Source organism: Columba livia, chromosome 4 (genome assembly GCF_036013475.1).
Source record: "Columba livia isolate bColLiv1 breed racing homer chromosome 4, bColLiv1.pat.W.v2, whole genome shotgun sequence".
NCBI classification, from domain to species: Eukaryota; Metazoa; Chordata; class Aves; order Columbiformes; family Columbidae; genus Columba; species Columba livia.
In genome coordinates this window covers 9404527-9430289 of record NC_088605.1, presented here as the reverse complement: position 1 = coordinate 9430289, position 25763 = coordinate 9404527, and the positions used below count along the sequence as shown (strand labels likewise).

Here is a 25763-nt window from a genome sequence, read left to right as displayed (position 1 = left end):
AGCCCAGTTAAAGAGACAGGTTCAGCAATGGGCCAGATCGACATGAATGACCTGAAAAGGAGGAGCCACCAGCAGATAAGAAGACAAGGCATGGTCTAATTTTTTTTGGTCCCAGTTGCTTTTCAATAGCAGTGGATGTTGGAGGTTTTGTATGTCTTCCTCAAGGAACAAACACTTCAACCAACCTAATGATTTTCTGAGTTGGTGAACTGTAAATTCAGCTTGATTCTTCACAGATCACTTAATTAGTAAGAAACAGCTCTAATCATCCCAGGAACAAGCGTTGCGTTGTGTGACCTGGATTTTTTTCAGATACAAATCACATGATGAATCATAAATTATTTGTTTATTGGAAGTAGCTTCAGTTTTAGTTATACACAAGAACCTAGAGGCATTTTTATAAAGTGTGTAGGGATTCAAGCATTGGTACTTTATTGACTACTTATCATTTCTCAGATTCATACAAAAGGACAGACTAACCAAACCAACTTCTTCGTTCTGTCATAGCTTAACCAAATACATTCAGTAAACCACTTAGTGATGCTGCCATGTGTGATGACTTTCTTTAATTCTGGGCAGAAATCTTATGTCCCTATATCTGTTTCTTCAGGAATTAAAGAATTGTTTTTAATCCTTTTTCTTCTCTAGCAGTTATCCAGGCTTTTCAAGTAAATGCTTATTGCTCTGATACTCTGCCCAGAATTCCCAGTATGTGGTTGCAGATCTGCTCTAAAGGATTAACTCTAGCAAGGCTGTCAGTTTTATCCTTATTCTAATACTGGAGAAATAGAATCATAAGGAAAAGATAAAAGCTTTGGATTCTGCTTGAGAGGAATAAGATTTTTGTTTCACAGACACGTGCTGTTTTTTCAGTAGCAGAAGGAAACATCCCACATCAAATTGCTGTGTCAGAAATCACTGTGAGCTCTCCAGAGCTGCTGTCACCGTCCAGTGTGTAGCTCTTCACTTCCTGAAGTGGCCAAATAACCTTGAATTTCTAGGTGTGCTGTGACTTAGCAAATCCTTTATTTCCTCGAGCATACAAAGCTGTATTTTGCATGTACCCACAAGATGCTGAACTGTTACGTGAACACTTCATGCACTGTGAGCCAAAACAAGTCAGAATGGTTTATTCTTTATAGAAAGAGCTAGGTATATTTAATATGCTTAAATATCACAGCCAAAAAGAACATTAATGTTGTAGCATGTTTTTCAGTATTCCTTTATATGTGTTCTTCAACACAAATAAATCATTTTAGTTTATAAAAACCTTTTGTAGGTCACCTTTTAGAATGGTATGTTTTAAAACATTTTGGGTACATGCAAAAATTCTCTTTAATTAAGCATCTGTCCAGCTTCCTGCTCTTCCTGATGTAGCTGCTGAGAAAACAAATTTCATAGGTTAGCTGAATTTTTGTAGTAAAAACGCTAAGGAAACACTGAGGAAGGTAGACTAAATTTAATGCAGGTCACATCTATGCAGGCATGATCTATCTTAAGCTGTAGCTTTTATACTACCACGTTAGAAATCCTTATAAATGTAGCTTCAAAAGAAATTTGAAAAAGATCTACAAAACGTTACAAAATTATCTTAACCCTGTTACATGACAAATTCATAGGCATTCCTTCTGCTGGAATCTCTGTACTTCTGTGGGGAAACTATGATTCAATTAAATAACAGGTAGTAATAGCAGTATCAAAAAATTAAAAATCATACAGCTTTAGTGTAGGAAAAACAGAGATTTGTAAGAAGAGTTGGATCCAACATCTGTCCGTTTGGCCAGTAGCAGCTGCTTTAGGAGGAAAGTGTAAGATTTGGAGTAGGGTGGTCTGTCTGTCTGCAGATTTGCATCTTGCTCTGATTGCGGGGGTGAGTCCAAGGTCTGAAACAGAAGATTTAAAAGTCCTTCCCCAAAATAATGTATGTCATCATTTCTAAATTTTCTTGAAATCCACACAAGTGTTTGTTACATGGCAATGTGTGTCCTTTCATGCCTTGTAAACCAATATTTTGTTTTAGTAAATATGAATTTATTAAGTATGAATTTATCAAATTTTAAAGTCAAGTTATTGTTTTTCAGTTACAGAACATAAACCATCTTTCTATTTGTTATTTTATAAACTTTTTTCATATTCCTCCATTTACCCCATTTCAAAATATCTTTTTCGTTTTGTCTTTTTTCCTAACAGCTTAACAGCTTTTGCGCTCTTTTGTGAATTTTAAAAAACTTTTAGGCACATTTTTTTGAAACTTTGAACCAAGCTTTTACCCATGCGCTGTCCTATCTGCAATTTTGGAGTGCATAGAGATGGGGTTTTTCCAGCTGTCAATTCAGAACCTCTAAGTCAGAGCCTACCTTGGCCCCTGACTATAGGAGGAGCATGAATTGAATCAGTTTGAGCATCTTTTGGCACATTGCAATGGCCTGAAACACCACACATTGCAGTTACAAAAACAGCTTCTGAGAAAGACTGATATGACAGTAGTGTCTTTTTTCCCCTCTATCCTACGCTGACCTCTTCTACAGGATATCCCTACAATAAAGCCTGCAGCACGTCATACCACAGCACTTTCATTTGCAGTTTAGACAAAGTGTTGTTTCCTTTCATGGTAAAGAAATACAATTGCTCACCAATAAGGTAAAAGCTGTTTTGTTGAAATCATTTTAGTAGTGTACTTTCATCTTGGCAACACATTTGAAGTAGTCATAGAAAAACGTGCAATTCCGTACTTTCGAACAGAGAGACCTAGATCTGGAATATATTGCTTTACAGTAACAAACAAAATCCTCATCTGGTTTTAGACAAATTGGCCTGGTATTAGGAAAAAATATATACTGTAAGGAGGCATGTACTATATATATATCCTCATAAACAGAACATTATGAAAAAAATCTCTTGATGATACTTTAAATTGTTTTGGCATATATCAAGTCAATAGTGAGATTATGATACAGTAATGATAACTGGGTGGATCTGTTGAAGGCTTGAGAAGGTTAGTCTCTGTGTTGTTTCATAGGGAACTGGGTGAATGATGAATGTAGTGTTGAAGAGAATAAAATAGATTTTCCTTTTAATATTCTATCATGCAGCATATTGGATTAAGAAGGCTGTTGTGTGTTGAGCACAGTAAACTGGTGACAAAAGCCATATTCAGACTGGCAATCACAGAAATACTTCTGCATTTGAAGGTGCCAGCTGTAGCGGTGTCTCTGTTCCATACCACAGTCGTACTCAGACGCAGGTCATGATTTTCAGTTAGAGAAATCACAGTATCACAGTATGTTTGGGATTGGAAGGGACCTCAAAAGATCATCCAGTCCAATCCTCCTGCTGAAGCAGGAACGCCTAGGTGAGGTCGCACAGGAACATGTCCAGGTGGGTTTTGAATGTCTCCAGTGAAGGAGACTCCACAAGCTCCCTGGGCAGCCTGTTCCCGTGTCTGTCACCCTCACTGAGAAGAAGTTTTTTCTCAAATTTAAGCGGAACCTCTTGTGTTCCAGCTTGATCCCATTACCCCTTGTCCTATCATTGGTTGCCACCGAGAAGAGCCTGGCTCCATCCTCATGGCACTCACCCTTTATATATTTATAAACATTAATAAGGTCCCCCCTTAGTCTCCTCTTCTCCAAACTAAAGAGCCCCAGCTCCCTCAGCCTTTCTTCATAAGGGAGATGCTCCACTCCCTTAATCATCTTTGTTGCCCTACGCTGGACTCTCTCCAGCAGTTCCCTGTCCTTCTGGAACTGAGGGGCCCAGAACTGGACACAATATTCTAGATGGGGTCTCACCAGGGCGAAGTAGAGGGGAAGGAGGACCTATCTCCATCTACTAATCACCCCCCCTTGTAATACACCCCAGGATGCCATTGGCCTTCCTGGCCACAAGGGCACAGTGCTGGCTCATGGTCATCCTGTTGTCCACCAGGACCCCCAGGTCCCTTTCCCCTACACTGCTCTCTAATATGTGATTTCCCAACCTATACTGGAACCTGGGGTTGTTCCTGCCCAGATGCAGGACTCTACACTTTCCCTTGTTAAATTTCATCAGGTTATTCCCAGCCCAACTCCCCAGCCTGTCCAGGTCTCTGGATGGCAGCACAGCCTTCTGGTGTGTCAGCCACTCCTCCCAGCTTGGTGTCATCAGCAAACTTGCTGATAGTACACTCAATTCCCTCATGTGTGTACTCATCAAAACTGATGCCTAACCTGCAGACAATCAAGAAAACAGTTAATAAAATATGAGCTTGTAAATCAAAGGCATTCCTTTCATCTGTAGAACAACAAAAATACTACTCTTTTCCTGGTTTGCAGTCTCTAATTTAGCAAGAGGGAACGAGAGGAGCTTGCTATTTCAGTATTCCTTCAAAGCGAAGATGATTCAATTAAGCTATTAAGCAAAAGTCTAGGGATTTTTTCAAACTTCTTTCACTCAAGATGTGCAACGGGCAGGTGTGTGCATGCACTGAAATGGTGAAAGCTGTGAATTTTGAATATATAAATTGCTTTGATTTTTCTTTCATCTGTATTGATGTCAAATTGAATGCTTCCTTCTCTGGAACAGTGTATTGCGTGTCAGTGTTATTACTCTAACAACCCTGAACAAATACAGGTGGCCTTGTACTATAAACCTGCAAGGATAGAATCTATGAAGTAGATGTGAGGTGGATAAGAAAGAAAGAGATAAAATATCATTTAAAAAATCTGGCTTGTTTGATGAACATTAAGGAGGAAATAGTGTATACTATTCCATTTTTCAGCATCAAGCTAGGAAAGCATGTTTCGCATTAATTAAAACTTATGTATTATATTTCATTTGAAAATAGAAGTGTATTTGAAATACTCATTTCTAGATCTCACATTTCTGAGATTAATGTCATCCCTGTTTTCTATTCAAAAGTGCATTGCTTAGCAGGAGAGTAACAGAGCTGGACAAAGAACCAGCAATGCCCAGCTGGAGAAGCAGCTGCAGGAGCTGTGCTGCTTGCAGAAGGTGAACTGGAGCATGTGGAGTTGGGTCAAGTCTGTGCTGCCCAGACAGAAATGTTGAGTTCGGCTCACATTGGTTCCACAGGTTTTCTGAGTCAGTGCTGATCTCTGGGCCAGCCCTGCTCCTCCTGAGCTCAGTTTTACTTCAAGCGTGGAGATGAGGTGATCGGTTGATCCAGTGCTGACTGGTTTTGAATATCCAGTTCTTTTTCCTCCGTGCCTAAATCCTGATAAATTTATGATAACATTTTTAATTCCTATTGTAAATTCTTCTAAGAAAGGACTTTTCCTTACCAAATATTCAGCATATATGGTGTTCTAATTGTGACTGAAGGCATGAGATACCACTCTGGTACAAATAATAACCAGTCTGTCACATTTTTGTTGATCAGTGCAATTATTTTCACTTATTCCAATGATTCACAGTATATTCAGAGGTTCTAATGTTCGTAGTTCTTTCTGATTTTTATCTTTTTACGTGCCATTTCAATGATTATGACGAATTTCTTGCTTTAATTAGTTTACTCGCATTGGGAATTATAACTTCTCATATAACTGTATTCTCTTGCTACGGATGATCCTGGTCCTTTCATCTATTTCTTTTTTGTGTCCCGTGTCCCAATTACCTATTAGAAATATGTTAATCTGTTTCACTCTGCTTCTGACTGTGTTGTGACTAATAATTTAAGATCTATTATTAGAACTCACCACGCTGTTACTCAATGTCACATTGTAATTTAAGGCAGTGTGAAACTATCTTAGGATATTTTTCTGAAAGCTGTGAAAAGTTATTAGTACTAACCATATTGATGTTTCAGCCCTTTGTAAAGAATTATTTACTTGAATAACCGCTAGGTATTAAGAAAAGTCTACAATGGGCATTAATTTAAGTTTTATACAAAAATTGAAAAGCAACTTGGAAATAGGTGTTACAGTGCCATGACAGACTCCCAGGTACAGTGATTAAAGAAATAACAAAATAAACCTAGTAGAAATACAGTCTGATCAGACATACAGTATTTTTCCTTCCTGAGTAAGAACTACAATCAAAGATTAAAAGTGTTGGATTATAACTATTTTGCTGTGGACTTGATTCAATCAAATACATTTATTATTTCCATTGTGGAAGTACTTTTGCACCCGGACTAACTGTTTAGGGTCCCGTTCCTCTAAGCACTGAACAATTAAGTCGCAGTCCGTATGCAAGAGACGTGTTGATCTAGAACTAACACAAAGAACAAAACAAAGCAGCAGTATAAATTCATCACAAACCAGCTCTAACGGAAGGGCTCAGGTGTGTGGAGTTGCGTGGGTTCGAGATGTTGCTGCTTCCAGCTGTACGCTCTGTTCTTAGAAAGGCAGCAGGTCCCATTGTGTCTCTGTGCCTACGTTTTCCTTCTTCAGCCCACTTGTTTGTCAGCATGAGGACACCTGCTTTGTACTTAAGTGAAAAGAGTATTTCCTGGAAAGGAGAGTAAGCCAAGTACTCCTAGGATTGACCTAACTTGCATTAGTAAAACTTCCCGTTTGCAACCATATTTATTCCAGCTCAACCAAAGAAAAACGAGCTACATTAACAAAACACAGCCTATGTCTATAATTTCTTGCAGTTTTCTGCAGATTGGTTTTAAGTAATACCTTGTTACATCATCAAATCCCTGAATTACATTTATAAGCTGGCAAGCACAGCTTTGGTTTACAACCATGGCCTTTGTGTTTTCAGACTATGTGGAGTGGCAATCCTTTTAATTCCATTGATGAATTTTTCATTTTCTTAGGGTCTTTATTTTCACTTTAACGTATCCATTGTGTGTGTTGATGATATGAATAGAAAACCATGTTAGAAGTTTCCTGAATGTTATCTAAAACCTCTAAAATTTTCCAGGTTAATTGCCCAGATTCACGACGAGTTGTTGTTTGAAGTAGAAGATTCTCAAATTCAAGAATTTTCAGGTAAATGCCATCTCTCTCTTTTCTTCCCCACCTCCTTTTTCCCCCTATAACCTGTGATTTCTCAGAGAATAAAGAATTAATGTAACGAGAAGCAGCACATTGATTCTCATGATTAAGAAAGTGTATACCAAGCAGATTTTTCTGAATGTTTTCCACCACAGGCTCCTACGTAGATTAAATGTGATATACTCCTCATCTGGAGTTCATCAACATGCTTTGTATTTAGTTTTCTTACTAAGATTTCCCCATCCAATGTGCGAGTCCTGTAAAGCTAAATGATAATACTGTCTCCAAGGTTTCAAAGGGTTTTAGAAGAAAATAAATGAACTTAAAAAGAATGGCTTGGAAAGTAACTTCCTAAATACTTATGACTGGGGCTTGTTACATGAAGAAGTATGAAATTCTGAATGTAAGAATATAATATACTGTAATTTCTAAGTTAGTTTAATGCTTTTTTTATACTAAGAGAACTTTACATCAGAACTTTCAAGGTTAAGGGTTAGTAAAAGTTCCTGCCTGCATTTTTATCCTCTCACTTGACTTACTTCCAGACACTATTTCCTAAGCCAGAATTTGTCTCAGCATCTGGTACAAATTTAGCTGGCAAACGAGGACACATAGGAGACTGTTGGGTCTCTTTATCCCTAAGTAGTGGATTTATTCCTGTAGACATCAAACATCTATTCACAATCTTTGGCCTCTTTTGAATCTCAACAATATCATTGGCTAAAACAATGAGCATAATGTTGCAATATTTTAAATGAACCAATCCAAGAAATACCTTCTATTATAACATAAGCATCTAAAAAAAAAGTTCATTTCACCTTCCTGTGTTGCTTTCATTTAAACAGTACAATTTGGCCTGTTAGTCTCTCTTCATCACTGATCCCTCTTGTGAGTATTAGTTCATAATGAGAACATTAAACCTCCATCTAATCAAAACAGAGAACCTGGGAAATATTTGAGTTCAATATATTAGGGGCACTGTAATGAATTAGGTTAATATATTAACATTTGACCTCTAAATACAGGAGTTCATATCTGGTTTAAATTAAAAAACATCACACAATTTATCAGAGATTGGAATATCTACTCAGAAAAGGCTAATGTCTAAAAGTGCCATAGTTTAAGAATTAGAAAGTATTGTATATTGGATGAGATCTGTAAGACAACATAGAAGAATTTTTATTATCTTATTTTACGTTAATTTGCATTATATATAAAGATAATATTATACCCCAAAGACAAAAATCATTCATGGTTGCTTATACATACAGAAAATCACAGATTCCTCCCTCATCAGATCGAATTCTGGTCTCTGTTACTGATATGAATTTGTAGTAAATTCAGCAAAATCAATACTTTTCCAGTATAATGGAAAAAAACCTCTATCCATCATATGAATAGTAGTAATAATTTGTCTCACTATATAAATGTGGTGACTAGAGGCTCTTTACTGAAAACACAACAAGTCCAGTTCAAATACTGAAGTTGTGTTTGCTCTGCACACCACAGTGTCAGCAGTTCACATACCTCCACGTGGGGCTGCAGCCTGCAGAGCAAATGGACCTGGAAATGGCCAGTTTGTCTTCCACGCTACCACCATGGCATTCAAGTTGCTAAGATGGCCTTTAGAAAATGGACCCGGGCAGTCTAGAGTCTGAGACACCCTGGAAATTGTTGTTGCGCTTAACAACAGCCGCCAAGCTCGAGTGTTCAAGATGGAAGTTTGTTTCATTCTGCTGTTTGAAGACTGATATTTAGGTTTGTCTCTACTTTGCCTGAAGAGGCAAAGAAAAAAAAAGATTAAAAAATTAAAAAAAAAAAGATTAAAAAAAGATTAAAATTCTGCATTACAGATATAGGCACTTTTCTCAAAACAGAAGAGTGATAAAATGTCTTTTCCTTAGCACTAAAGACCAACCTAAGACATTAATTTCCTTTTTCATTTGTTCATTCATTCATTTTCTTCCTCTTTATTCCTCACTGGTGAGGCTACACCTGGAGTACTGCAGCCAGTACTTGGGCTCCCCAGTACAAGAGAGATTTGGACATAGTGGAGAGAGTCCAGTGAAGGGCCAGAAGGATGATAGAAGGGACTGGACCATCTCTGCTTTGAGGCAAGGCTGAGAGAGCTGGGGCTGTTCAGCCTGGAGAAGAGAAGACTGAGGTGGATTTTGTTAATGCATATACATACCTGAAGGGCAGGGACATAGAGGACAGAGCCAGGATCTTTCCAGTGGTGCTCAGTGACAGGACCAGCGCAATGGGCACAAACTGAAACATGGGAGGTTCTCTCAGAACATCAGGAAACACTTTTTCACTGTGAGGGTGACCAAGCACCGGCACAGGTTGCCCAGAGAAGTCGTGGAATCTCCATCCTTGGAGATACTCAAAAGCCATCAGGACACTGTCCTGGGCAACTGGTTCTACACGTCCCTGTTTGAGCAGGGGGGTTGAACCAGGTGGCCTCCAGAGGTGCCTTCCAACCTCAACCAGTCTGTGATTCTGTGCTTTGTGAATAATTCTGCTACTGGTAAAAGAACTAATCCAAGTTATCTTAGAAGTGACTGAAGATGGCTCTTCCTTCAGTGTCATTAACGAGGATTTCGCTTGATCTGAATAGGCAGGGAAAGGGCACGTCTGCATCAGTGTGTAACCTCCAGTCAGGAGTAGGATGATGAAGCACATCTCCCTGTTGTCCCCAGTCCATGGTGCAGTTTTGGTTCACATCACGGAGCAGTCTGAGAGCAGTTGACCTAGATTCCTTTCAGATAAAACTAAATAGGAAGACTCTTTTCTCCTAATCTTTTCCAATTATTTCAGGAGCTGCTAGCTGAGGTAACAAATTAGGTATGTGAGTTTTAAACCAAAGAAGGAATGTCAGTAGGAGGTGTACTTCTAATTTACTCTAGTGCTTGAAAGTCCAAATATGGGTTTCATCTCTTTACCCAAAATTCTTTCTCTCTCTTTTTTTTTTCTTAAAGTCCTTACTCTTCTTACTATTGCATGCAGATATTCTTTAGCTGTCAGCTTTAACTTTACATATTTAATGAGCTGTTGTCCAATCAGAAACTTTAAGTTGCAGAATCTGCAGACTTGCAGATTCCAGCCTGCAGCTTAATGATCCAGAGAGAAATCTCAGTTGTACAGTCACAAAGCTCAGTAAAGGGAAAGATGTGGACTTAAAGCTGAAGAGTGGTGTTTGGTGGCACTAATGGGCTGCAGGTCAGTGCTGTGTCAGGCGCCTGCTTTTAGTGTGATCCAACAAGCACTGGCCTACTATTCAGCAGGTTTACGTTCTGATTCCAGTCATGCTTCTGATATACTTTTTCAGGAAAGTAACAACAAATATATGTCTCAGTTTTATAATTTGCAAAATGGATATGAAATCTTAAAATACTCCTAAGATTTATAAATGAAGAACATAAAGGTAGATAGTATTAATTCAATTAGATCGTAGTGCAGTAAGTAAGTAAGCCTCCTCAGCAGCATTTCCCTTATGGAAGTGTCTCTTGTATTGTGTTACAAGACCACAGTATTACAGGATGTTAGGGATTGGAAGGGACCTCAAAAGCTCATCCAGTCCAGTCCCCCTGCCGGAGCAGGAACACCCAGATGAGGTCACACAGGAAGGTGTCCAGGTGGGTTTGAATGTCTCCAGAGTAGGAGACTCCACAACCCCCTGGGCAGCCTGTTCCTGTGTCTGTCACCTTTACTGAGAAGAAGTTTCTTCTCAAATTTAAGTGGAACCTCTTGTGTTCCAATTTGAGCCCATTACCCCTTGTCCTGTCACTGGTTGTCACCGAGAAGAGCCTGGCTCCATCCTTGTGACACTCACCCTTTATATATTTATAAACATTAATGAGCTCACCCCTCAGTCTCCTCTTCTGCAAGCTCAAGAGCCCCAGCTCCCTCAGCCTTTCCTCACACGGGAGATGCTCCACACCCTCCATCATCTTTGTTGCCCTACACTGGACTCTCTCCAGCAGTTCCCTGTCCTTCTGGAACTGAGGGGCCCAGAACTGGACACAACATTCCAAATGTGGTCTCACCAGGGCAGAGTAGAGGGGAAGGAGAACCTCTCTTGACTTACTAACCACCTCTCTTCATTTAAATATCTGTTTGCTTCTAAGACTCTTCTGAGTGGTGGTTGAGAATTGCCACAAGACAGTCATAGCACTGGTGCTTTCTCTAATCCTGCTTATGATTTCGTAGGTCACAATAAGGATTTTCAGTACTTTTCAGTGTACAGAAATCCAGTTTATAGTACACCTAATAATCTTTGCCCAACAGATATTTTTGAATCTTTTGAATCTGATCAACAACGGGCAAGCAATAAGGTGTTATTTTCTTCTAATGCCTTCTTTCGCACAGAATTCTGTATGTAACTTAAGTAAGGGGTTACCTGTACTTTGGAAGAATATCTGCTTCAAACAGAATCCATCACCCAGTTTTATAGTATGCATACAGTTCACTCTGAATGAACAAGGAAAGAAAAAAGCATTTATAACAAGGCTTTGAGTTTCCAAGCCTTGACATACTTTGAAATACAATAAAGCACATATTACTCTGAATTGTGTGATTTTCAACAAAGATATGACATGCTATTTGCCTCAGTTCTCTGTTTTGGGCAAGAACAGGACAGCAAAGATCTTCTTAAAAATCCTCATTTTCTATTAGAGGGTGTCTGGAAAGATCAAATCAAAACATCTGGCAGAAATTGGTTTGGTTTTGGCAGAAGACTCTCAGCTTTACCATCAGTAATCTGCCTGGTTTCTAGCCAGCTTGCCTGTCTAGTTTCCTCACATCCTGAGCTCTCCAGCAACCCAGGAAGCAGAAAGGCAGATGATATTTTGGGAATGCCAAAAACTGGGCTCTTGGATCCGCGAGGACTCAGCATCTCTGAAGTCCGTGTCATCAGGGAGACAGACTGTCCCCACATTGAACTGGGTGTCTGTCTCGGGAGGAATTGCAGAAGCCAATTTTTCATTTTGTGAAGTCCATTTCTAAGACTACCTCTCCATATTCTGTTTGAAATGCCTCTTCACCCTTGATTTATTCTGAATACATTACTGCTAAAAAGGAGAATACACTTTGGGGTGAAGAAACGCAGAATAATTTCTTGTTACAGTACAAGGATAGCCGTAGTTACAATGATGGGCTCTGACTCCTGATGCGTATTCCATATACACCTGGTGGCTTTGAAAGCTGAATTTTGCCACTGGTGGTTACTGCGGATTGTTCCTTGTCACTATGCTTGCTTAATTGCATCCGTTAGTGAGAGGCATAATTAAATGAGAGACACTTGCTACTTGAAAGAACATATTTTTGTAGAAATACGTGTATTCCAGTACTTTCTGTTAAACCATTCAGTATCACAGTACATTAGGACAATTTTTAAAGGTATAGCTTTTTTTAGAACTCATTTAGAATCACATATTACTGATAGAAATAAAGAAGTTAATTTCTGCATCTGTTCTTGTATTTGGTACATATAGGACATACAGTTTTAAACATTTTTCTCTGATATTCTTCCAGGTATAAAATATTTCAGTTGAAATACTTAACGCCCAAAATAAACTAAGCCTATTAAAATTATTATTACCTAAAGAACAAAATGTAAGGTGTTTTGGTTTTGTTTTTTTTTTTTAATCTGCCAGTATAAATTTTTGGCTCCTGTAGAAGTTCCATGAAATTTCATTTTATTCTGCTACAATTTCCCCCTTACTGGGTACTGAGGCAGCTGCATTAAAAAGTGCACGTGTTCAAAAGGGGACTCAAGTAACAGAAGAACAAAAGAATGAACTGTCTATCACAAGTTAGTGGCATTTTCTGTTCTCTGGGCTGCCTTTTTCTGACTTGAAAAACACTGGTGCATAAACTAAAGATGCCTCCAGATAGCTTTCAATTTGCAAAAATCCCTGTTCCATAGATCATACGTCTGGCCAGCTTTGACATGTTTCTGGAGTCATAATTTCATAGGTGAATGAGCTTGAAAAACGTCTTCAGTTCAACAGGGACAAATAAGCTTTTGTTCCACAGCAGGCATGCGTGTCTTTTCTTTGCTCCTATTCACAACACTTGCAATAAGCGTATTTATTCTGGCCAGTAGCAAGAAAATCTAATATATGTTAGAATATAGGTTAAAACTTCGGTTCCTCTATGATCTCTTCACTTTGTTGTTATCATATTTTTTATATGTAATATTTCAACATGACATACTTAGCACTCAGAGAACACTGCAAGATGAGCATCACCAACAATTCCCATAATTGCTGACTATGGGTTTTGAGAGTAATTCGCAAAGGTTGAGAAAACAGCATTTTACAGATGCCATTGCAGTGTATGGCTGGCTGCAAAGGAACATTCTAAAATTAATAATTTATGTGCCCTAGATATGCTAGATTCTTGACTGAACAGAAATAATCATTGCCTCAAAAGCCTCCAATCTAAATCTTAGAAAAGAAACAAATAAGGTTTGTAGAGACAGATCTATTTAAACATTGCAGTCACTTTTGTTAGTGAGCACACTGTATATAATGTGTATGAGATAAAGAAGATACAATTGTGTCAGCCTGGATTGTTTATTTTGAGCCTTGTGAGAGAGGTGAGTTATCAAGGAGATTTGAGAGAGTAGTGGGAGAAGCCAATATTATATACACAGGACTAAAGGGGACCTCTCCTGTGATTCCATACCACCATGCCATATGGTCCTTTTTATAAATGATCATCTCTATATGAAAAACTATTCCCACTGGGAGACTGTTCCAGAATTTCATTTCTCCATAATCTAGAACTTTAAATTTCCAGCCAAAATGTATTCAGCCAGTTTACCTATTTATTTTTGTGCAAAAATAGTCATTTAGTTTAAATACTTCCTACTTCACTGTTTACTCAGCAGACTGCTGAACAGGAGTGGTAATCCAGCTGCTTTTTCTTGATATTTTTGTTACCATTATATATTTATTACTTAATTCAAAATCCGTTTTCTAAAATACGCATAGGCAATTTTTTTTTGATACTTCCAATGGTATAATATCAAAAGGCTGAAATACAGGCAAAACAACTTCAGATTGCTTGCAATGAATGGTATTACTATGCCACCCACTAAACTCTGGGAAGTGATGCAGAAGTCAGTGTGACATGAGAAAGAGAACAGGGAGCCCAATTGACACAGAAAAAAAACAATGAAGAAAGTGGACCAAACCCATGCAGACTTTTTAATGGGTTGTCAAAGTGAATGAGGCACCATTAGGTTTGTTCACTGATGTGGCCACTTTAATCTGTGCTGTCTGAAATTCTGAGTAGTTAAGGATGCAGCAGAATTCTGATCGTGCCAGATGCCTTAAAGTGAAAACTGTGTGAACCAACAGAAAGGTGTTGCAATCATAACTGCCATCATGAATATCCTTTTAGAGACAACAGTTACATGGGAGAGAACTACTCCAATTCAGAGGTCTGGAGAACTGGTCTAACTCAGTGCGTATGCAGCCAGCACCTTTGGTGACACCGCTCACATCTTTCAACCCATGAATCGATGCCACGGACTCATGCTCCATCTTTTGTTGTCATTTGGAGCTCTTTTTGTCAAAAAGACCCATTCCTCCCACTGCCCTGGTGATCTCCTGCTGTTTAATTGTCTAACAGCTCAAAAAACGTTAAGTTGCACAGAGATGAGTTTGTCTTTAGGTTCTTCACAAGTACTTTGGTGGAACATACAGGGCTGAGGGATCCTGCATGGGACGTGCAGGATCCAGATGTTACGCTCTCACAACAGCTGTGTGCAGTCATAGCCTGGTAGGGAGTTTACCAAGGGAAAAGATGTTTACCTGGGGGTGACTGGGGATGCACTCAGCAGTCTGAAGCCAGGCCACCCGTTTGGAGTGTTGCAGCATCTGCTGCATTGCTGACCTCCCGGAACTGGCAACGTGTTTAAATTCAGAGTGGACTTCTCAAGACAGAGGCAGTCCTGCACTCCTCTGTTAACAGCTGTGTTGACTTGGACTGGATCTTAAATGGATAATTATTTAGGCCAGCATTTCCCCTTTCACAGTCTGTTATGTTTGTTTCTGCTCTCCAAAACCAATTCTGCATCCTACACTGGACCATAAACTACCTCAAATCTAACGTGAATACTGTGTCAAGTTTTGGTCCCTGCTGTACCAAAAAGATGTAGACAGGCTGGAGAGGGTCCAGAGAAGGGCCACAAAGATGATCAAAGGACTGGGAAGCCACCGTGTGAGGAAAGGCTGAGAGAAGTGGGCTTATTCAGCTCTGATAAAAGAAGGCTTAGGGGAGACCTCATCACTTTTTGCAGTATTTAAGGGGTGGCTACAAAGAAGATGGAGATTCCCCTTTTTACAAGAAGTCACATGGAAAAGACGAGGGGTAATGGGTACAAATTACTCTTGGGGAAATTTCAATCAGACAGAAGAGGGAAATTTTTCACTCAGAGAACAATCAGCCATTGGAATCATCTCCCCAGAGAAGTGGTGGATTCCCCAACATTGGACACTTGTAAGACTCAGCTGGCCAGGCTGCTGGGCCATCTTGTCTAGACTGTGCTTTTGCCAAGAAAGGTTGGACCAGATCATCCTCGATGTCCCTTCCAACCTGGTATTCTATGATTTTATGAAGCAAATAGAAGGTGTATCTGTACCTAGACATGTCAACAAATGTCTCTATTTCCTCAGCCTTGGCACTGCGGCTGCTGATCTTTTGAGTTGCTGCATAATTCGGCCTTCATGAAAAGTCTTATGACAGCTCATTAGCACACAAGTCTGAGTGAGCCAGCACGCTCTGAGCACCCCGCTGCTGTTCAGGCAGAAGCTGGTTATCATCGTTACTGTCAAGCCCGCCTCAGTGTCACAGATATGAGACTAAACATTAACGTACTACTCTCCATTGCCGGCATCGTTAGAAGATTCAGCCGCAGCCAGAGCAACAAGCACATGCAGCTTCTTGGAGTTCTTGTTGCTCCTTTGCATCTAACCTCAGCTGCAAAAGGACCACAATGTGCATTGAGGGACAAGTTCAAAGAATGCTTCGGAGTCATGGTGTGGGTTTCAGTCGAGCAGTTATCACCACGTATTGCATACCCTGAGATTTCTCAATTCTCTGAGGCACATGGCGACAAATTATCTAGTCAGCCATCCTGAGCAATGGAGGTTGCTCAATAACTTTTGCTCTGGGGCTGCCTGGTACTTCTATTTCACTTTCACTAGCCAAAAGTTACTTATTTTTTAAAAGCCATGTATCCATTGAATCTCTCTTTGATGTTTATTAGAACCATATTGTGTTGCAGCAGTGATCTTTGTCAAGCTAAACACTAATTGGCATGACCAAGGATGACAAATCTGGTCCCAGATGATTGATTTGGAACAATTACAGATGCATTTTCACAGTAATAGTGAGCATAACATTATGACCTGATGAGTTGTTAAGTTACACAAATCATGCTAAAGTTTAATTGTTTAGATTCTTGATAGCTCCACTATCCCACAGGGAAGATTTATTATTTTTTTAATTTGGCCCAGATCTTTTTATTTGGAGAATAAGATGTTTTAGATAGTTCGGACCTCTAGTATTTTTTTCCTTCTTTTTCTTTTCTTTTATTTTTTTTTTTTAAATAGATTGAGTTTTATGGCTGCACAAGAATATTAGAAGATATAACGTGTCCCCAAAGATATAGTTAAGGGTAATGAACTTGGAAAATGGGAAATACAGCACTCAAGACATCCTGTACATTTATAAATATATTAGTGCTGCATTTCCATATTTATGAGATATACAAGTTAAATAACTCTCCCAATTGCACCCTAAAATTCAATATAAAATAAGGAATTGAACCTTCCACAAGAGATAAATTTTAACTTGAAAAAAAAAGTCTGAAAATATGGTAAATGGTTACTTTTTTTTTCCCCTAATGTAGATATGCAGATATTATATAACAGGATATAAAGCATGTGATTTTTATGTCTGTGTAGCAATTCTAACATGGAAAATAAAGCTGTGGGTTTTCAAATTTACCTTGCAGCGCTGGTAAAAAGAACAATGGAGTCCCTGCAGCAAACCACAGCCTTGGAAGTGCCACTAAAGGTAGAGACAAGTCTGAATTTGCATTACTGTCTCAGGCATACTTAGTTTTGTATGTTATTGTCATCATATTAAGAATCTAGAGACAGCTATTTTGCCTTTCACTTCAATAGTTTCATTTTGATAGTTGTGGGTAATTGCTTTTTTTAAATTACTATAAAAATTCTAAAGGAAAATAACCAAAAGTAACTCATCCTCCGTTTTGGAAAGTATGATTGTCGTCTACTCTTTGTCTTAGCAATGCACTGTGATAATTTCAAAATCAATTTCGTTTATTGCCATGAAATTTCTGTTGGGTGTGGTAGAGTGAGAAATATGTGTCTTTAATAGGCTTTCTAAATGTGCCAGGCATTCATTACTGCTGAAAAATTATTGCAAAAGATCTTTCTTCAGTAATTTTCACTTAGAAAATTGGTCTTTTTAACATTTTTGTGTGAATATCTAACATCTAAGGCAGACAGAATCATCGGTTGCTGTTTAAAATATAGGACATCATCTATGGGAACAATATCTGTAGAAACTGAGTAGATAGCTGCACAGCTATTGGATCTATCTGTTGTATCCCATTGTAAATATTTTATAAGATAATCACATTTTTCTCTGTACGAGAGTAGTACCCTCTACTGCTAACCTACTGCTCGGCTTTTGTTGCTTAACAACAGACTGTAGTTCCTGGCAGTCCCCGAACTGATTAAGTGAACAACAGTCCAAGGGGTTCCCGTTTCCTGAGAAATGGAGTATTTGGTGTTGCCGGGTCACTCACTCGGCACTACTGCCAAACAAGATTCAGGGACAGAAAAAATGTTTATTCTGTTTATTTCAGAAATGGTTACGACATACAGACTTGCACTAATGGCAACGGTTGAAAAAGAAAACCACTAGATAATTTCTGTCTTATATTTCTTCCTCCAGATCTTCTGTCTCTATTTCAGTATCTCAGCCACATGTGAGGCTTTCTCTGGAGGTCTTGCACTTGCAGATTTCTGGGTCCCTATGGAGCCCATCTGTCCCACAAGAGCTGAGAGAGGGGAACAAGGGGTATCTGAGATCTAGATTACTCTTTCTCCCTCCCACACTGGAAACTGCCCGCCTTGCTTTTCACTTAACCATTGTAAGAACTTGCACCCCTGTTTATCAGATTTGATCAAGTGAGACCTTTTGGCCATGCTGGGGTTACACATTTCTTGCACTGATACACCCAAGCTCTATAAACTGCTTTTCTATAGGCTGCTTACATTGAACACCTGTGCTTTCCTAGCTTCTTTTGTTACAAATGCCTTGAAGGAATGAAGCAAGACGTTTTTTCAAGGTATACTACATCTAAATATTTCTAATGACAGTATTAGACACCTGGCACTCACGCTGCTGTAAAGTTCATTGAAATAATCAAATATGATATTACTGATAGTATATAAAGTGAGTGGCAGCACAATAGTCCTTCCTTGATAGTTTTAGGAGACTTTTTGGCAACTTGGTCAGAGACAACATCATTCAGACTTTGCCTCAGGAAGTCATTGCTGTGAAATAAAATATGGACATTTTAATAGTTTTCTGAGAAACACAAGTGTATACATAGTTAATGAGAGCATTCCTAGTTACATGGGCAGAATATAATTTTAGGGTTATATATTTCAGACTAACTGGCAGAAGGTTTTAACGTCCTATGAACAAAATGGGATACACCATCTTAGAACACAGTTTCTTCCACCTCTGTCTAAGGTGTCAGCTACGACATACTGACAAATTCATCTCGACGATGAATTTAATGCGTTGTTCCTGTGAGAACAGCAAGTCTTTGTTAAATGATAACTACATTTTAATAGGTGAAAAGAAACTCATTCTTGGGCACTAGGGACGTGTCTGAGGATTTGAAAGATTAGGACTTTTTAATAGTCAGTAAAAGTATTTGGAGGAACATGTTTTATTACCCTTGTTAGTTCTCTTCTTCCTGAGCAAATTGCTGTGGGAGCCATGACATACTTTTACTCCTACTGCACATTAGACTGCATGTGTCATGAAGATATTTCATCTTCCTCTGAAGCATCATGAATGGATTGATGGCAGAGGCCAGATAGAAAACATAAGTACCAACAGCTTGATCTCAGAGAAGACATTGAAAGTGATCTTTTAAAAAAAATCTGTATTTTTGTTGGTGGTGTTTACCTTTCTATACAGTAAGAATATGTCTGCTAGGATTAGAGATGTTGAAGATGAAAAGATTTTTGTGAAATGCTCCTGCTCTCCTTCAGCACACTTGCTTCTACTAAATATGTATTATGTGCTCTGTTAATATAAATATGATTTTTTAATATGGAGAAAAAGTGTCACTAAAGTAGAGCACATATATAGTCTTAATGGAGAGAGACTTCTTTTTCTTCTTTGAGGAAAAAATGTCTTATCTTTGAAGTAGCTTTTTTTTCCAAAATATAGTCCTTGCTAATGAGGCAGCTTTCATGTCAGAAAATTCACTGTGTAACAGAACACCAGTGACTGCAGAACAAACTGAGGTAAAACAAAAACAACAGCAAAAATACCCCAGAACTGGAAAAGTGGATGGTAAAAAAATACACCCTAGTGTCTTTATGCATTACTGACAAATTTGCTCATTATAAACACTGATTTTGTGGCTGTTCTGAAAAGCATAATAAGCTTAATTTTGCTTCAGCATTTCCTTGCAATTCAGTAACATGTATCTGCAATTTCAAAGCTGAAAGTTAGTCTTGATGGTTAAGGTATTTTAATCAAAATGGTAGCGATAATTAAGCATTAATAGATATGAAGAACATTTCCTATTGGATAGGCACGTAATTTAGAGCAGTATCAACATCCAAAGGGAAAAGCAAAAATAGTAATCTTGCTGTATGTGATGTGTTTGTTTAATTTTTTTCTTCTTTCTTCTTTGCTGACAGGTTCCCTTGAAAGTGATTCTTACCACTGGGAAATCATGGGGGTGTATGACAGAATTGCAGGAGATGTAAAGCAGCCATCGGGGATGTTGTTCGGTGCTGTACACCTCATTGGCCTGTGCTGATTCCTCGCTGGATCACTAGGCAACAGCGCTGCTGGATCTTTCATAAGCACCTAATACTCTGCATGTGAATTTTTTTACTTCATTTTGTCTGTAGCCCTGGGCAACAGCAGTCAGATAAAACTGGTTTTTACCAGTTCATCGTGTTTCCTTTAGCCAAGGTAACCAGCAGGGAGCTGCTTTTGTTCAGAGCTAAATTACTACATGTAAGAAATGAGGCAAGACAATATTAACCCTTTGGGAACGCAAAAAATACATTTGAGTTATATGGATGTTTAGACTTTAATGTTAAATATTTTGTGAAGTGCCAGTGTAAAAATACTTCTAATCTGGCATTAGAAAGATGCTATTTGAACTGCAACAGCAAGTGCTTAACTGTTGTGTTCAGCTTATTTTATAATTTGTGAGTAGAAGGCAGCTGCTTGGTTTGCATCACATATTAAATGTCATGTACCACAGACTTAGCAAGAGTTCTTTGGAAATGAAGAGTTTCCACCTTAATTTCTATTTAGGATTTTGGAGCAAAACAAATGAACAAAACTGGATGCCTAAATACATTAAAAATAACCAGATTGTTGTCAAGTTAATTAATTTCAAACTGAATTAGTATACTGTAGCCTTAGCATACTTTAGAGGGAGGATTATAGTTTTGTCTAATCTATTATTTTTGTTACTGATGTAATACTAAATTTTAGGATTCAGCCTTATACTTTTTAGGATTTAGGTTCCTACTTTAATGTTAGGATTTGTTACTGATATTTTTGTTTTCTGTAGAGTTTATTCTTTAAATGTGTTTGTTTCATAACTTTACTGGTTGCCAAATTCTGCCTCTGTGCTTATGGAATATGAAACTGTCCTCAAAGTCTACCAGTTATTTAGAAGTAGAAGTCAAGCACAAAACTTCTAAGAGCTGCTCAGCATTAGTCCTCAATTGATCAAAGAAATATAATTTAAATTTTAAAAGTGTATAGTTATAGAGATTTTGCAGCAGTTTTAATTTGTATCATTAGAGATTTTGCATTGTACTTAAAGGCATTAAATTATTAAACATTGTTTTCTTACATTGCATATTAATCATATGTAACCTGTCAGCTGAAGTGAGTCAGTTGTTTATAAAAATTGCTTCTTCTGGTTTTAAAATTAGCAGTGGTCATGTAAGCAAAGTCTGAACCTTCTACACATCAGCTGGGGCTCAGCTCTTGGTTGGCTGTTCGTGGCTGTGACACTGCGCTGGGAAGAGATGGCATGAATTTTCTTCTGCTTTTTACTGTTTTTCAAGCGTTTTGTGTTTGCGGTGGCACTGAGGAAGGGTGAAATGTTCTGTTCTCTCATCCATTGCACTCCTTTTGAAGACCTACTCTTTTCAGGAGGGCTGTACTAATTAAGCTGTGCTTCTCTAAGGCTACATTTCTAACCTTACTGCTATATTAAAGAAGTCGCCCCTTTTTGTACATTTCCCAGCTGATTTCTGCCTTGCGTGTGTTTCTTAGGATGCATACATTTAAAAGAGGTAGATAGCAAATTGCATCTGCTGTACTGTGAATTACAAATACTGGGACATGTTCTCTGATTTTTTGGCTCTGTTTTCCTTGGATAGCCAGGTGAGTATCTAATCCTCACTATCTGCCCCGTGTCACTGTGTTCAGGTATAGATTTTTGAGGATTATTAGATTTCTCAGACCTCACTGAAGTGCTTTGGCTTCAAAGTTCCTCAGCTTTTAACCCATAAGATCCCAGAAACTGAGAAGAGTCCTGAGTCTTTAGGACAATTTCTTTTACTTCACAATCCATTCCCACTGCCTTCCGTGCTGTTTGGCCATATAAGTTTTGGAAACTTGTGTTTTCACATTGTGGAATTGCAGAAGTATGTATCTCTTTAGCATGGCAGCCATTTCCTCACACAAGCTGCCTGAGGGTACTGTTTGCTCTTCATTTCCCAACAAGGTCCTCCGGATGAGGCATCAGTTTTACCACACTTGTGTGCTGATCTATGTATACCTATAAAATCAGGGCAGTGCTGTTTTTCCAAGCCCTAGGCAAGCTGCCCTGAATCTAAAGAGCCATTATAGGGAAGCTTGGCCAGTCCTGACCACAAATTTCCTCCCAAAGAAATGCAGGTGAAAATATTCTGTATTTGATGATCGCCAGGAATTCTTTCTGGGTGGTACAATAATTTCACACAAGAGAACTCAAGAGCCTTATTATAGTAAATGGTCACCTTTTCAGGTTATTTTGGTTGTGCGTGAAAGGGACTGTAAAATATGGGTAGGCTGGAGCAGGAACAATCACAAGAGCCCTTTTCAATCCTTAAAACTCTCAATTTGATCTCTAAAATTATTCCCTTTTTCTCACAACCTATGAAGAGGTAGTGGGAGAACAAGAACCAAAACTTCTGTTTGAAGAGCACAGCCCTACAAAAACATTGATCAATGAGTGTGGAAGATCACAGAATAGGTGGGGAGGCGTGAATAGCTGGCTCTGCTTAGCTTCTGTTTAGTGGGCAGAAATTTCATTAATTGATATCTGAACACAGTAATAACCCCTTTTGAATGGATGTGTGTCTGGGTTTAATGTCAGCTGTGTCTTTGGTGGCCTGAGTCTTCCATTAGGTCATCTGTAAATCTCTTCTTTTGCCATGTGGAGTAGCACAGAAGGAATGCAGTTTGAAAACACTTTAACCCAGTGTCTGTGAGGAATGGAACAGCACAGCTATTTGTTGGTGTTTGCATGGACGTGGCACGACCAATAGATATCTGCTCAGGACTTGAATCTTTGAATGTCCACGTATCACTGTGGGACAGCAGGACTCTGATCTTGAATGTTGGTCCAACTTGATAATAACCGTAGTTCAAACACTAGTCTCAGGTGTGATGGGGGGGAAGAGGGGAGAGAAAACCTCTCCATTTTTAAAAACAGAATAGATTAAGAGAATGCATCTGCTAGGGTATCCAGGACATCATTTGTTCTTGGTAATGATGAAGAAAAAGCCCTTAAAAATAAACGTGTTTCATTTTTTGGAGTCCACAGAACCTGATGTCTCATTTTCTTGTTTAATCTGGTTTGAAAAAGAGTCCAAAAAATGGGTTGAAGGTTGTATTACACCTTCCTGATATATTTTCTCAATGGCCTAGCACGTCTCTTCTCTCTTCACCATTACAAGACCAGACTGGATAAACCTCCAAGCAACCTGGTCTTGACCTCAGAGCTCACTTTACTTTAAGCAGGAGGTTGGACTAGAGACTTCCTGATCCCCCACCCAACCTGAATTTTCTTATCATCTTATGTCATTCTCCAGATGGACAACAGCAACCATTTGCTTGAAAGACAAACCAGAAAATCCCTTTGAATATTCTGCTGTATTGCATCAAAGTATGCAGTCCCTTACCAGAAGAAGGCCCAGAAATACTTTGGGATTTCATTCCTCCTTCCCACCTGTGTTGCCTCATTCTGTGCCAGCATTTACTATATTCCTTGGCTCCCAGGCTCACTTTTGGCTGGCACGCTTCCTTCTGGGATTAGCAGGTTGTCAGAAGCATTCGGTGAGTGGAAAGGAATCAGTTTGTATTTCTGCCATTCTGCAATGGCTTTAGTAGGCAGGGTGTCTCTGGGATTTCAAATAAGTTCTAACCACATTCTATCTTTACATACCTGAGAAGCTTCCCCAGCCTGATCAGCTCATCTCCACCGAAAACAGCAGCCTACAATCAGCTGGTTCTCCTGTGGCATCTTTGAAGTGCCACCCATTTTTGTATGACCCTCTCATGTTATCAAGTGTGTCTTTATTATCCTCTGTAAGCCCAGGCAATTTGTTGTCTTCTCTGCTCTCCTGACTGTACAAAGTTGTGTTTCAAATTCTGGAGGTCCAGCTTCCAGGCAACCTTTCCACATTTTTGGGATGCATTGTTTTCATGTCACCTTCTTCATTCAAGACTAATTAGCTGGGTAACATCCGGGTTATTCCATCCTCACCTTTTGCTATCTACACTGGTAATTTAATCCATTGCCAATCTTTCATCTGCACTTCATAGATACTGTTATTATTGATAGTAAAACTCTCACTATTAATTGTCCACAAGTTAAAAGAAAAAGTTGCATATCTTGCTGCCTCTAACCTTTGAGTCCTCAGCTTGCTTCCCTCTACCATTTGGCATGGCATATGTGAGACTGTTTTCTGGCTAACTATATTTTTACTGTAGTTGTTCATGATCATTTTTTCTATGGCATCAACAATTTATTGTAGAAATTCTCTCTTGCTCCCCCCCTTCATTTTTTGGCAGATTCATCTGCTGCACACACTGAATTTCTGACTTTCTAATTAATTGGAAGTGTCATGCATTAGATTACAACCCCATTTTCCAATTTGTGTGTTGAGCAGAGAACTGTACTCCTGACAATCATCCTCCATCCTCCCCACAAGTGGCTGCCGCCTCTTACTCTGCATTTCTGCGCAGAATTGGCTGAGGCAAAATTAAATATCTCCCTGATTACCTGGGCCTCTTTGCATTGGTGCATTAGTCCTCATCCAGCTGAGGCCAGAAATGAATTCATTGCTGACTTATCCTAAATTGGTGTCTGCTTAGGTGAAGAAAACAAGTCTCCTCAGGATGTCTGCCAGAATCTGGTGTTTGTTTGGTCTTTTTTTCCCCTTCTCCCTTTTAACTCCAAGCTGGGCCCCAAAGCCAGTTCAGGTTGATGATTGACTCCAAACTGCACGTGAGGGACACCTGTAAGAAGTTCATTCCTTTAGAATGAATAAATTCTGCATCAGTTTGAAAGCTGGGCCACCCTACTCGCCTGCCAGCGATCCCCATCTCTGTTTATCTTCCTGTCCATTCATTTGAACCGTGATGTTAAATTAAATAAGCTTCCCAGGGAGGTTTTCCTTCAGATATAATGAGCTTTTGTAAGACTTGAGCTGGGAGAAGTCAACATCTTCCCTTGGGGCCTCTGTGGGTCACAGATGAGGTTAAAAGAAGTGTTGTAAATGTTGTGCTTTAGTCAAATTCTCTGTCCATGTTTTGCTTCCTCTGATACTGGGGCTTGTGGTACATTTGATTTTTGGTTTGGAGCTGATTATTTTTTAAATCTCTTCTCATACGTGATCTAAATCTTAACCTTTTTGTGGCATTCTCCATATCCCTTAACACCTTCCATTCCCTGGAAATCAGATTGATAATCACCTCTTTAATTCTCCTTACCCTTCCAGCCTGCACCGTTCATTGTTCAGGCACTTATAATTGCACAATAAAACAAATGTTTCCCGATAATGAGCTTCTGAGTCTTACTTATATTGCTTTTGTAGAATTTAAATCTTGGTTTAAATCCTTCTGGCCAACTGGTTTATAATTCAACAGGATTTTAACACAGTGGAGTGGTAGTATAAAATGAATAAAATGAAGCAATTCAGTGATGGTAAGTAAAAAGCTTCACACACAAGCAAAACCAGTTGTCTACCCAAATGTAGGCAACATATTTCCCAAAATGCAGGAAACAGCCAGTTTAGTATCAGTTTCAGGAAAAGACCTGGGGATTTGTAGGTGTTTGCATAGTGATCAAGAACCGTATAATCAATCCTTCCACTCCCTCCAGCCCCAACAAGGGCTCAATTGAACGCTCTGCCCAATTTTCAGAACTACGTTTCAGAAAAGAGGTGAAGCAACAGGAGAGCAACAAGAATGGTTTGAGCTACAGACAAT

At 38.9% G+C, this 25763-nt stretch overlaps 1 protein-coding gene across 2 annotated transcripts in view; it reads left to right on the top strand.

Moving 5' to 3' along the window:
- POLN (DNA polymerase nu) overlaps positions 1-25334 on the top strand; it is a 110963-nt gene extending 85629 nt beyond the window's left edge. For both annotated transcript variants that reach the window (XM_065060378.1, XM_065060379.1), the window contains 3 exons: positions 6874-6941; positions 16981-17042; positions 19949-25334. In XM_065060378.1, coding sequence (XP_064916450.1) covers positions 6874-6941; positions 16981-17042; positions 19949-20017 — 199 coding nt within the window. In that variant the 3' untranslated portion in view covers positions 20018-25334. The remainder of the gene's footprint in view (positions 1-6873; positions 6942-16980; positions 17043-19948) is intronic.
- Positions 25335-25763: the final 429 nt, after the last annotated feature.